The following is a 15,122-nucleotide window of genomic DNA, read 5'->3' as shown; positions in this document are numbered from 1 at the left end:
AAGATAATTTTAAAGTCCAAAAAACTGGAGGTGAAAAACACCTCCAGTGTCCTTTAACCTCCAGTTAAAGTTTGACATAAATTTATTTTCTAAATAAAACTTTGTTACATTATTTTTAGAAAGAGTAAACAGAGTATGAGAGAAAGATATTGTAATAAATAAATATTGTAGATATTGTAATAAACAAAACTAATAATCTTTTTGATATTGTAAAAAAAATTATAGAAACAGAGGTTAACTACTCAGAATAAATGAAAAGTTTAATAAAAGACAGTCTAATAGCAGTTTATGGAGTTACTTAATTACGTAAAAAAAAAAAATAAATAAAAAATGTTTAATATTCAAAATTGAATCTAAAAATTAAATTGTTTGAGAAAATTTTTATTTAATATTTGGCTAATATTAGCAACTAATGAATAGTATAGTATAATATATTGTGTATGCTGTATATTATATTGAATAACTTTTGTGAGTTAAGTTAAGGTAAAAGAGTTAGTGATGAGAAATTTACAACACTACTTAAGTTATATGGAACCCACCCAAGAATTTTAAATTGAACAGGCATTGTACAAATTATTTTGCAATATCACAAAATGATTTTATTTCATATTAAAAGTGTAACATCATTCTATCATGAAAAATGTTAACAAATAAAAGTTTGTCAATATTGTTCTAAAACCAGCTTTTATTTGTTTTTAGATGGCTACTTGCATCAGTTTTCTCAAAATTAAAACTTCTACAAATTTTATTTATTCAAGATCAGTATAAATTTATATTGAATCTAAAAAGTATATTTTTTAGATTATTTTTTTTGGGGTTACAATATTCTTGAAAACTGCTGGAAATACAGTTCATAGATAATTTAAACAAATTTATGCTCAAAAACATATTACACCATCAATTTTATCCTATATTTGTATTCTTAGAATTTCAGTATGATATCCTACATCTGAAAAAATGACAACCATTTTGACAGGAACAACAGGAATTCCATTCTAAACTTACTAGGAAAGGTGAGGAGTGGAGTAGTTTCTGTTCCTTCATCTTTGGAACAATGTATTGAAGAAAGTTTATCTTGAGTTACTGCAAAGAAAAACACTGGAATGTCTGTTAATGTCTGTTAATTAAGAAATATAGCTAAGAAAATTGTTGGACAAGCTCATTTAGACTTACGGGATAAGATTACAAGCTTATAGTTGGCTGTTTGTGGTAGGCAATAATGTGCTAACTAGGTGCTAAAAATTTTGAAAAATGTTGATAAAGATACTTTAGAAGAGGTGAGGTAAGGTGAGTTCAGAGGAGATGATTAAAAACACTTTTCTGGGAAGTTACAGCTGATTCTGATTACAAAGAGATATAAATAAATAGATTCCAAATGATTCGTGGCTCCATTATTAGAACATTGATTAATAAAGCCAGAATAGATGTGAAAATGAGATTCTGTTTAGTAATAGTTGCCCCATTGTTTTATGTGGAAGTAAGTCATGGGTTTTTACAAAGTACTAGGATGTAGGATTCAAGCTGCAGAGATGAGATTTTTGAGGAGAGTTAAAAACTGCTTTTGATTAGAGCAGTTACATAATGTAGATAATGTGCTGTTTTAAGTATCTTTAGCTTGAAGAAAAGCACAGGTGGCAGCAACATTAATAAAATATGTTTGTAATAAAAGACTACCCTAAAGATTCAGTATTTTACTCTACAAGGAAAAAGAAAAGTTGGATAATTTCACTGAAAATGGCAATAGCATTAGGAATAAATAATTATTTCTAAATCATTAAAAATCTTTAAATATTGGTCTCTACCAAGAAATCTGGTTTTCTACCGCTAAACCTTGAATGTAAGAAGATAAGACATTTAAAAAATATTTATTATATTTGACATGCTACCCATGTATTTTTATCAAAGAGAATGAGTTGGATGAAATGAAAGGTGAAAAACTGGTTTATTCTTTCCAGGATTCAAATACAGGACCTGCAAATCTAGAAGCCTATGATTAGCCGAAATTATCAAAATTTGTTAAATACACTGTACATTTTTTAAAGTTTTATTTCTAAAAGGAATCATAAAACAGTTATTAAATTGCTAGAAAAAAAATCTTCTACCAGTATAGAAAATACTTACAAGTGTGGCAGTTATTTATTCCATCCACCTGTCATGTAAAAGTTAAAAATAGTAATTTATTTTTCCTTTTATTATGAATGGGATGCAAATAAAGATCAGTTTTCCATACTCTAATTACTGTAATGTCTTAGTAAATGATATTACTGGAGTGTATAGCAGGTGGTGATGGGCGAGTTAGTGTGAGATGAAAAAAATTGTTGTGTAAGTATTTTATATTTCATCTGTTTATGGGATTTATTTTTCATCTTAAACCATTAATTTTTTTACACCTTGTTTTGATGACCATGCAAGGAGCTGAATTTATTAAAACAAAAATCTACATGCGTATAATATTTTATTTATTAACTATTAAAGCTTCAGCATTAAGCAAAGCATTGTAGTAGTTGAAATGATTGGTAGAAGTAAAAGGTCTGGCGTATGTATAATAAAGAATTTCATCTTGCTGCTGTGTAAACTTAATTATGTGTAATTATACTTAGTGTTTATAATTTCTAATGTACTTTAGCAGTTGCTTTTATTGATTTCAGGTGCAGTAATAATGGGTATTGGATCTCTTGTTTTTATGCTACCTCATTTTACAGCTGAACCACATGCTAGTTCTAATATTGCGAATTCAACATCAGACAATATCTGCAAAGTTGTTTCTGTTAGGGAACAAGATATGGGTTTAGGTAGGCTATCATCAGGTAAGTCAATTCTATGATGTTTGAACTCATTTTGTGTTACATTATATTTTTAATTTTATTTCACTTAACATGGCATGTAAAGGTTACCATAAATTGTTTTGTATTATGTATTGCTAAAATTTTGAAAGTTAAAGGGAATAGAATATTAAAGTAATGGTATGATGGTATAGTGGAAGTTGCATCTATTTATCTACATTTGGAACAATATACTTTTTGCAAAAAGAAAAAGCTGTATGCATTCTAAATTTGAGTGTAGATGTTCTAACTGATAATATCAAAATTGATAACATTTTTCAATGGAAGTGTTTCTAACAGTGTAATTAAAGTGTCACATAAACAACAGTTTTCTTTTGTTCAAATGCAAAGAAGGTAAATGTACCATTCTGGTGTTTGTACTTTATGTGTGGATTAGGATGGATTGTTTTAGTAAGGAATTAGGTGGTAATTTTAGTTTGAAAATATTTCAAAATTGTGGAGGAAAGAAGTAATATGTACATTTGAATAGAAATCTTTATTTTATTCTGAGTCAGTAAAATGACTTTAAAGTTCTTGGTTTTCATTACGGAACAATAGTTTAAAAAAAATTATATTCATGACTTTATTCATAATACCCTAAAATTAATATCAAATACAGTTAATCAAAGTACTGTATCAAATATAATTAATATCAAAAATATAGTTAATGCAGTTAATCAAATACTGAATGTTTAAGAAGAATATCGACAGGTTTATAGTAATTTTTTTCATTGTAGATGTTTAATTTTTTCTTCCTTTCTCCTTTTTAGGTAGATTTCATAAGAAAGCTACTTATTATAATGGGTACCATGATTTGACCTCTGGAAAATTTTGACATATCTTCATGTTTCACATCTCCCATTCCCCAAACCCATCATCAGTTCAAAAGTTTATATATATATATGTATATTTAACTTTCTTGTGGACACAATAACTGCTGTAATTTTGCGCCAAACACTTTCAAATTTATACATAAAATATAGCAACCCAAAATCTCACTTGAGTTTGTTAATGGACAAAATCGAACCATGGAATGGAAATGGGAGAGCTTTTTCGAAAAACCAAAATATCGCTATAACTTTCCTGTTAAATAAAATATGAAGTTCGTTTAAAGTTCCTACAATTTTTTTAATAAGGGCCTAAAACTTATCTAAGAAAAAGTTTTTTGATAACACCAACCATTGGCTCAGAGGGTGGAATAAATGGGGTTTCAAATATAAAAATTCATACCTCCCTTAATAGGGACAGTATCGAATCAGTTTTAAGTGGTCATTTGTCTTCTTAACATTACGTAAAACTTTTGTCTGAAAAAAATGTTGTTATGATCAACCCTTACGGCAAGGGATGACAAAAATTTTGCTGGAATTATAAGAAGATGGAGCTTGTCATATGCTACACATGTGAACTTTTTTCACATGCAACCATTGTCGTATTGAGTAAATCTGAAGTTTTTCTTAAGTTAAAGGTTTAAATATTTTTTATCCCCTACTTAGTATCGGTGAAATCTGCCTCTGCTTTCTGGTGTGCTGAAAGGGAATTTTTTCCTTTCTTATATTTTGTCTGAAATCTATAAGAGTACTAAAAATAGCTTGAATATGTAGTGTGATTACTTGTCTGTGAGGCAACATATTTGAACTGTTGTAAACTTTTCATGTCAGTGCAAATATTAGCAACTATCTTGAGTATCTTTGTAGTTTAACCATGCATGTAATGTTTTAAGTGAATTTCATGAAGTATACAATGCTTGCAATGTTTCTTGGAGAAGCGCTCTGCAGTCTGGAAGGTTGGTAACATTCTTAAGATTGCTGATTGAGTTGGGGGATGATTGGCTAAGCAGGTTAGCTATGATTTGAAAACACAGTTTATATCTGTGTATAGAAAATAGTAATGTTATGAACTCAGCTTGGTAAATGCTGAATGCATTTAAACAACTGATAAATTGTAAATTATGAGTATGAAATTTTTGTTAAGGTTTATGATAGCAGAGTTAAAGGGAACTTTATAAAACTAACAGTAAAAATTAAAAATTTTTAGAGTTGATGAAACTGAATAGGCAATGCTTTAAAAATGGTGGTAGAAATACATTAATAATAAATTTTATAAATCTCTGAAAAAAGACAATGCCAAATTATGTTTTTTAATTATTACGTAGTTAAGAAATTTACATTTTCATGATTAGAGTTCACAACTTATTTTACCTGTTACCTCTTTTCTTCCATTTATTCTTAATTCTGATCTAAATATTTAGATTCGTCAATTACAAATCCTTCTATATTGGTTTACTTTTATGTATATGGATTATATGTTATTCCACCATTCTCTTGGGTAGTATCCTGCCCTTATATCTTTTTATCTTACAGATCTATTTTTTATCTATTTTTTTTATTTCTTCACTACTCTATTTTAACATTTTTCATTATAACAAAGCAGGGAAGTAAATAAATTGATTCTATCTGAACATAATTTTAGTCTGAAACTGAAAAAAATTATAGTTAATTTTTCTTTAAATTAGTATATTGAGCAGAAAATTTGATTTTAAACATTGACAGTATAATAGTGTTTTATAAAAATCATTGATAATAATTTAATGTTGGGTATTTGATGTTACTAAGATGCTATGGTTTCTGCAGATGTAAATTTGTCTTGCAATTTAGAAATTATTTTTTAAACTTGCCCCTAATGTTTTTTTTTTAATTATCAAGAATAAATAAAATCTAGAGTGATCCTTTATAAGTTTTATAGCACTTCTCCAAATAGAAATAAAAAAATTAATGGATCTTATTTTTAAGAGATTTCTAAGGTATTATTTGTATGAGCAAAATCTCTTTTGATGAGTTTTTAATTCTCTAATCTATAGGTCTGCACTCTTGCAATGAGTTACTGAAATCATCTGGTTGTATATAGTATTTGTAGATTCAATAATGCTTTTGTCAGATCTGTGTTTTGTATTGTTTACTATTAATTTTAATTCTAAAATAGTGTTTTATAAAAATCATTGATAATAATTTAATTAAGCATAATTTCTTCTCTTTTTGATAAAAATATTAGGAGAAATAAATTAAAAGAAAATACAAGGCAATGAAACAAATATTGGATAAGAGTGAAAAGAGAAAAGAAATCAGTCAAGCATGTGTCTATTATTCTTTATTTTTCAAATAAAATTAAGTGTTGCTTTTCAAAGAAATTGAATTTGAACATCGATTTGTAATTAACATTTTACTTCTGACATGCATAGTTTATATTATATTTTTTATATTCATAGTTGTGTGTTATTTTTCACTTTTAAAAGATTTGTGGCAAAGGTCAAGGTTGACACATTTTTTATTTGTGAACAAAACTGCTTCTGATTTTCTAACTGCCAATAAAAATTAGTAACTAAATGGAAAACTAGGTACCATAATAGTTGTAAATAAATTGAAAACAATAACTAAATTAAGATATACATTTTTATAATCAAGTTTGTTATTCACTGTGTAATAATACAAAATATATTTTTAATGTAATGATTACATTAAATATAATTTCTGTGATTTAATTTCAGCAATTATTTTGTCAGAAAAGAATTTAAAAATAGTTACATGTTCAATACATTCAAAAAAAATTGTTAAAATGTTGAACTATGTAGTAATGGTTGGAAACAGGAATTTTGATAATATCAGATATATTGTAGTTTGATTTTTTTTTTTAGTTTTTCATTAATTATTTTAAGTTTTGCTTTTATCATGATATGACTAAGATGCAAGAATCATGCTAGAGTCAAATTTCAAAAACTTCAACCTTCAGAAACTTAAAGAACATGCAACTTTAAGTGGTGTAAAGAGACACCTTTTATGTTTACTGCATTTAGAACAGAAGCAGAATCAGTGCTGTTCATAACATATAATTAAGAGGAAATTTTTTTCTTTATAAACAGGAAACTACAATTCTCCTTTGCTCTGAATAGTTTGATTTGTTATGCAGTAGGAATTGTTAAGACTGTTTTGTTATGTGGAATAGACATTTAAAAAGCATTGTCTGCCTGTGGCACATTGGAAATAACTTTTATTTTGTATCAACATTTTTGTGGCAGTGTATGAATTAATTATTCTCCTGGCAACATAAGCCTGTCAGCCTAAGAATTTTCAATCTTATGGTGTGTATTGGTGACTAAGAAAAATCTGTGTTGGCAGTGACAGGGTTCATATTGGTAGAACAGTGTTTTTTATTTGACCTGCCTATTATATCTGCTAATTATATTTTTTATCTCAGTATATTTTTTCTAACACTTCATTGCAAACTGTAATTTCTCTCTTATTGCACTTAATTTTTTTTTCATTTCTCCTGTAAAGCTTTACATTATTATGTAGCAATATTAACATAATGGCAGAAATATAACTGGTAGAAAAAAGCCGGTGCTTCCCTAAGCATTTTTAAAAAGTAGCTATGAATTTTTTGTATTTATCATTTATGTTATATTTTGTAAGTTATCATTATTAGAATAGGAAAAAGTTTAAGAACAGTGGTACACTGTTCTTTTAATTCTAAGATATATCTTTACTTATTTGATGTTTGTGTTACTATAATAGTTTTGCATTCAGATTAAATGTGTGTTGGTATATTAACAGTTATTGATATTATAATTGTTAATTTTTAGGCCTATCATCACCTCCTTTGGCTCCACACAATAATCTTAGGGAAAATTGCATTGAAGGAACACCATCAACTACTGGGCCAGTCATGTTGTTTCTTCTTGCGCAACTTCTACTAGGTTGTGGAGGATCACCTTTATTCACTCTAGGCACAACTTACATTGACGATCATGTCAAAGCTGAAAATTCCTCTTTATATATAGGTAATTTTTGTTAAATACTAATTTTCATAACTAAACTGATAAATTGTAAGAATAAAAACCTAAACTACAGGAGATAACTATTTTTGATGCCAAAAATGTATGCTGATAGTTAGCGCAGTGCTTGCATCATTGATTTGGACAGCAATCCAAAGCGTTCAGTCATCATTGAGTTTTGCTCAAGCAAGGATCATGCATTTGCTGTTGTTTTTTTAAAAATTGTGATTCAGCTACTGTAATGCAATGTAAATTTAGGCATCTTTTTAACATAAGAAGAATTGAAGTCCCAACATGCCAAATGATTTTAAATTGGGCAGGACGGCTTTTGCATTGCCGAAGAAGAATTATGGCCAACAATGAACACATAGCATCCCCAGAAAATGTGGAGAGAGTGAGGGCAGAATCCATAACATTTTGCTAGAAGACATTTTGTAGCGCTATGCCTGCTAGATAGGAATGCTGCCTGTTAGAAGATGTTGCTTATGAATTTTGCATTTTCATTCATTTAAAATTGAGAAGTTTCAAGAATTACTGTTTCAAAATTTACATCAGTGAATGAAATTTTGTACAAAGATTGTAGAAATAATTGATGGACAGTTACTATTTTTTATCCAGTTTAGTAGCATCAGATGAGGCTTGTTTTTATTAAACTGGGCATTTCAATAAACAAAATTTCAAATATTGGGCTATGGAAAATTTTCAGTTACTACATCAATCTCCTTCCCATAGTGAAAAGTTAACAGTTAAGTGTGGATGAGTTTATTTGGGATTTTTTAATTGTAATTTTTTCAAAACAACAATGAAGAAGAGCAGTAACGATACTGCATCTGAACATTATGCTGAAGTCAATACCATACAGATATATCTTTTCTCATTATGCTTTCAACAAGATAGTGTGACATCTGATATGTTGACTCTTAATCCAGAGTGTTTTATGATTGTTTACAGCACATCGTTTCTTGTTATATTGATGTAATGTGGTCTTAATGCATACTAGTGTTTATCATCATGTGATTACTTCTTATGGGGATATTGCATAAAGTCTATGAAAATTGACTTCACAGCATTGAAAAATTAAATAATCAAAATGTAATTCAACAGATTCCATTAGAAATGCTGAGAAAAACTATGGGCTTTTGCTCAATGCTATTGCTCACAGCAATATTCAGTGATTTGTTTGCTGATCTATGGAGTTCTTCTTACTACTGTTATTTTTAAGACATAGTAGTCACATAAAATGCTTTTCTATTTATGACTTTCTAATTACGAAAGAATTAATATCTAAATTTAACAATAAATTACGTATTGTACAATTTTAAATTGCCACTCAATTCTGAAGCACCCTAGTCTATCCATCAATATATTCCATTGCCCACTTATCAAGCCTTTACATATCTATTTATTTGTTATTATTTTTAAGAAAGATGCTTTTTACACTCCCACCTCAATTTTGTTGAACGTACACCCTATTTTTTTTATAACTCTAATTGTTTCTTCTTATTCTATCTTTGTCTTTTGATGATTGCAATGAAAAAAGTACATGTTTTTTCAGTGTGCTCTGCAAAATATTACAGTCATTTCCAATCATGTTATTTTGTTTCTCTTTTCACAAACTTTCGTTATAACTCCATAATGTCTAGATTCCTTTATTTTATGGTGCTTTGAAAGTTATCTATTGTTTGTTTTAATTCTATTTATGTTACTTTTTTAATTAAATATTGATTTTCCTTAATCTGTTCAACAGCACTTTTGTTCTTGGAAAATGGGTAATAATAATAATAACCTTTGAGGTTACACACTTTTAAAAATAGTTAATGTTTTATATTTTACAGCTTATCATTCCTTTTGATGGACAGAGACATTGTAGTTACAGAGAAGTTATTATTATTATTTAGGCTGTGTAATTAAATAAAATTCTAGGTGAATAGAAGCCAATAATTATCTTTAACTGGTTCAAAGGGTGACTGAAACATAATGCACACAGGAATATAAAGGGAGAACAAATTGTCACACAGTGTGGTAGGTGCTGCCTTCTTATAGTTTCATTCACTTACTACTGACATTCTGAAATTTGTTGAGCTGTTCCCTCTTTTCTGTCAGTCGTCATTGTTACAGAGTCAATACGCATTGGTATACCAGTGTGACTAAAGCGATGTGCAGTGATGGAATTTTACACAGTGGAAAAAGTAAATGCTAGTGATATTTGTTTTTGTCTAAAAGCTGTTTATGGTAATAAGACTTTGATTAAAGTACTTTGAGTAGGTGGTCAGTGAAATTTTGCTAGTAAAGTGAATATTGAGAATGAACCTTGCATTGGCTAACCAGTCTCTATGGCTGATGAGAAGCACCAAAAAGAGGTGGATGAATCAATTCAAAATGATCATTGCATCATACAACAGTCCAATGCCACCCAAAAAGGCATATTGAAAAAACAATAAGGACACCATATCCTCTGTACTCACCAGATTTGGAATCCTGAAATTTTCATTTCTTTCCGCAATTAAAGAGAGATATTAAGGGCATTCATTTCATCAAGAATAATGAACTGTAAGACTCAGTGAGTTTGTGGATGTAGAAAAGACTGCTAGCATTCTTCATTGAGAGAATGAGAAAACTTTCAACATGGTTCTTAATTTCTTACAATAGTCACAAACAAATGATTCAGTATTTTCACTAAAACGTTGTGCTTTATCACATGTCATACACTTTCCAATCCATCACTATTGAAGATAAATGCAGTCAGCATGGTTTTGTATTTGGAAAAGCGCTCAATTTCTTCTATTTTACAATTTCTTAGTCTATCTTTCTCCTACTAGGGAAAATATTTTTACTCAACATTTTGAATGTTATCAGTACATCTTTATTTTAAATAATTGCTCCAGTCTGTGGCAGTATATGCTGCCAGATTGAAATTATGGTAGTACCATTCAAAAAATAAGAACTTTGTGGCAAATTGTAAATGAAGTAAACAAGCCACACATGATGTACTTGCTAATCATGCAACCAGTTACTGACATAGACATCAACTTTTGAATGGCTTGTGCACTTAATGTAATCCCATAAAAAAATGTATCTGCATAATATAGTGACATTAAATGACTATTTCAACAGACATTAATGGAAGAATTTTTTTGTTTTGGAGAAAGTGGACAGGGTCCTTTTAAGTTTGAAGCAAACCCAAAATTTTCATGTATACATTGTTGCTGCATAAGAAAAACACTATAAATAGTATTAATGAATATGTCAGTTGCTTTGTTCAATTACTTTATCAATATCAGATGATAAGTTAAAAACCAGATATAGCAGATAGTATTTAAACAGATATTAGTACTATACAATAGTAACTGGAATATTTCTGTCTTATTTTAACTATTTTAATTAAAATTAATATATTAAAAGAAATTTGGTGAAAAATTATTTATATACTCATAAATATTTTATAAAGAAAAAACAGAGTAGCATCCACTTTATGCAAGTTACCCTAAAATTGTTTTATTAATGTTGACCATAACCACGAAAAACTAAAAAAAAAAACATTAATTCTATATCCATTTTTTTAAAAATGAGGGGCATAGGAGGATGTTAAAAAGATTTGTGTTATTCTCCAGTAGTAAGAAATTTTCTGAGTTTGATATCCATAGCCTTTTGTTGTCTGCAGCAGCAATATGGAAGCTGAGAATGTAAATAATTAACACTTAGAAAAAAAACAACAAAGAGTAAAAATAAGGTTTATGGCTATGGTTATTTTATTTGTGGTTATGGTTATGGTTATTTTAGTAATTTAAAAAATCAATTAAGTTGTTTTAAGTTTAAAAAAAATGTTTTTGTTAACATTCATTTTTGTTCTAGGTTGTATGTACAGTATGGCAGCATTTGGCCCAGTTCTTGGTTTTCTTCTTGGTGCATATCTTCTGTCATTTCATATGGATGCAATGACAGCACATGTCATTGAAATAGGTATTGTTACTTAAAGATTATTGTTATTGTTGTTATTATTATTTCTGATTGCCTAATTTGTAGTTCTAATTTATCTCTTACGATAAAACTGCAAAGACTTTTTTCATCTTAACAATATTTTGGTGTCTCTGTGTAATTATTTAATCCAGATAAAAATAAACTTCAAGTAAGAAATCAGTTTTTCATAAACTACAAAATATTTAGTATAATATAATATGTAAAAGTATACATGGACTAATTTACAGTACAAAGACTTTTATGTGCCAAATTTAGTATACTTTTTTTAGTGTCTGCTTCCAAACAGTTTAAGTCAAGGAGCGTTCATTTTGTAAATGGTTACGTTTGTTTCTTACCTGTTTTTGTCAGTTCAGTTTACATGTGTTTGAGTTGTTTTTACTGTATCGATCTCTTTTAAGATTATGCAAAAAATAAAATAAAAACTTTGGATATAAAAAAGAAGTTAAATGTTATTGAAGATGCTACTTTTGGTCAATTACAAAGAAAATTAGCAGAAACATATAAATGCAATAAAACTCAGATAAAAATAAAAAAAAAAAAAAAGAACAAATAAAGCAAAAATAGCAATAAAACTACAAAGAAGGAAAATTTTTTAGCCATTCACAGAAATTAACGATTTAACTTTAGCTTTGTCTGAGGGTGCTCATGCAAGAAGTACTCCAATTAGCAGTAAGAGAAAAAGCTAAAAGTCTTGTAAAAACACCAAACAAGAATCTTTCAAGAAACGGTGGTTGGCATGAAATATTTTGTTAAGAAAAAAATATTGTTTTTTTCAAAATCAGGAGTGGCAGTTTTTATTTTGTTATTGTGTCTCGATATGTACTACATGTATAGAACCTATTAATCAATTGGCTTTTTGGTAAGATGCTTACAGCATCGTTCGGCACATTCTCCCTGCACACCACAGATTCATACTTTTTCTATCTTACACTATTTTATGCAATGCTTTCTTCATATTTATTTTTTACATTTTTACAGATGTGTGTGTTGACCAGCATGGCATCATCATGGCTACTTTAACACATGTTAAGCATCATCATAGCCACTTTTCTTTCCATCTTGATGGTCTTATTGGATATTTTATTCATGTTATCCACTACCTATAATATCTGATTTTTTTTGTATTGATTATTTCTTCTACCCACTTATTAAAATTTATTTGTTGCCATAGTAATTCATTCTGTTTGCTCATCAGTAGCAGTCGACAACATTAGCACCATTGTATTGTAATGTTGGTAATATTTACCATTCACCCAATCAAGAAATTTTAATGCTTTCAATTTGTTTGAATGATTTGAATATTCAAATCACTTTCTTAGGATTAATCCACTTTCATAAAAAAGAAAAGAAAAAAATGGAAAATAAGACATCAAGAATACATTTAATTTAAAAAAATATATATGTTTAGTAGTATTTAGTAGAATTATTTAGTTTAGTATTACTATTGCATCATTAACAATAACTGCATTTCATTTCGTGAGTTTTATTTTCATGACATATACAGAAAGATCCTGAATTTACATTATTATTATTATTATTATCATTATTGTTTAAAATTGTATTTAATAACATAAACAAGTCTTAACAGTAAGAAAACTACAGATTTTTTTTTTTACTTTACTACAGTGAGTTTTACACTGTAAAGTAGTAAATAGTACACTATTTACTATTTTTTTAATAAAAATTTTATTGGTAATTAATTTATTTTATTTTTGTTGATTTTGCATTAGTAAATAAGAATACAGTACTTATATTTCATTTATTCTTTTATAAGCCTTAACAATCTTAAATATTACAAAAGCAGTTATTGGCAACATTTATCTTTGTTCATGCAGTCATGCACTGTAAATCATCACCTTCAAAAATACCATAATTATCTGGAACTATGTGTGGTTCTGTTAAAGAAAGTTCACAGTTCTTTATTAACACATTCGTTTAAGCATCAAGATAAAACCATAATTTTATTAACTGTTACAATATAGTTTAAATTAAAAAATAATAATTTTATTATAAATATATAAAAATAATGAATGGCGCTTAAATGACCAGTGGGTGGAATGGAAACAGACTAGTAAGAACAGTTGACTTTCTTATTATGTGTACCATAATACCACTACACCATTATATCTTTTTATCACTTTTTTTATTATATATTGTCCATTTAGTACTCTAACGTTAATAAATAATATTATGGGCCATAATATTTTTACCATACAATATTCATGATGGTTTTTATTTGAGAAGAAATTAACTCTGTTGCTGTTAGGGTGTTGTAAATATTGAAGAACTGTTGCTAATATATATATATATATATATATATATGAAGTTTTAAAACTGTAAATTGTATGTTGCAGGACCTGGAGACAGACAGTGGGTTGGCATGTGGTGGGGAGGTTTTCTGATTTGTGGTCTCCTGTTAATAATTGTTGCAATACCTTTTTTCTCGTTTCCAAAAGTTCTCACTGTAAGTAGGTTTTTGAGTAACCGCTTTAGACTTAATGCTTTACTGAGTCGATATTATTTCTAACAAGTGACCATTAGTTTTCTGATTTATGGCATTACTGAATATAGATTCATGGTCTCAAGTAAGAGTGGGATATGTTGGTAAAGTTGTGTGAGGTGCTTAATGAATAATCAGTTGTATGAAGATAAAATTTGTACCACTTAAATTAAAAGATATAATATTCTTTAATAATCAGTTTGAATATAACCATGTAAGTAAGAAATCCCATGTTTTGTACCTGAGAAATCTGAGATAAGAGATCCGTATAAACTAAGGAGAGTGAAAGTTAATATGATTATGCTGTCAGATTTCTGTCATTCAAACTGATCAATTTAGCTCTAATAATATTGTTTATAGATTATATTATTTGTGTGTATATAAACAAGGTGTGCCAAAAGTCCCACACCATAGGAATATATATAATATATTTACAGTATCTGTTCAATATGGTTTTCGTATAAGTTAAAACATAATTGGAAATGGTCTCCCATGATCCACAGAATGTTGGTCGTCAAGTCAGGCGTTACAGATTGATACACAGTTAGGATGCGCTTTCACAGGTGGTTTTTGTCTCTGATCTTTACTATGTAGACTTGGGATTTTACATGACCCCACATGATATTATCTATTAGGCTTAAATCCGGGGATCGTGGACCCCGTTCCACTCATCCCCTACAACCGATCCACTGAGGGAAGTGTTCATCTAGTCAGTCTTGAACTGGTGTACCATAGTGCATCATCCTGAATGAACCATTCTGGTTTTCCAGAACTCAGCAAATACAAATCAGGTAGTTATTCATTTCCTAACATTGCCAAGTAAGTTTCGCTGTCAACTGTTCTGTCAAAGAAGGTAAGGGCCAATGATCCGGTCTTTCCACAAACTAACCAAACCATGATGCAATCAGCTCATTGCTCCTTACTGTCAATAAAGTAGTGAGGGTTACGGTTACTGTCGGACCAATACCATAAGTTATGCCGGTTCACCTCACCATTT

At 28.7% G+C, this 15,122-nt stretch overlaps 1 protein-coding gene across 8 annotated transcripts in view; it reads left to right on the top strand.

Moving 5' to 3' along the window:
- Oatp30B (Organic anion transporting polypeptide 30B) overlaps positions 1-15,122 on the top strand; it is a 208,906-nt gene that overhangs the window by 116,812 nt on the left and 76,972 nt on the right. For all 8 annotated transcript variants that reach the window (XM_075379165.1, XM_075379174.1, XM_075379151.1 and 5 more), the window contains 4 exons: positions 2,649-2,807; positions 7,456-7,653; positions 11,500-11,607; positions 13,980-14,089. In XM_075379165.1, coding sequence (XP_075235280.1) covers positions 2,649-2,807; positions 7,456-7,653; positions 11,500-11,607; positions 13,980-14,089 — 575 coding nt within the window. The remainder of the gene's footprint in view (positions 1-2,648; positions 2,808-7,455; positions 7,654-11,499; positions 11,608-13,979; positions 14,090-15,122) is intronic.

This window comes from Lycorma delicatula, chromosome 1 (genome assembly GCF_047948215.1).
Source record: "Lycorma delicatula isolate Av1 chromosome 1, ASM4794821v1, whole genome shotgun sequence".
Classification (NCBI taxonomy): domain Eukaryota; kingdom Metazoa; phylum Arthropoda; class Insecta; order Hemiptera; family Fulgoridae; genus Lycorma; species Lycorma delicatula.
This window is presented reverse-complemented; position numbering and strand designations above follow the sequence as displayed.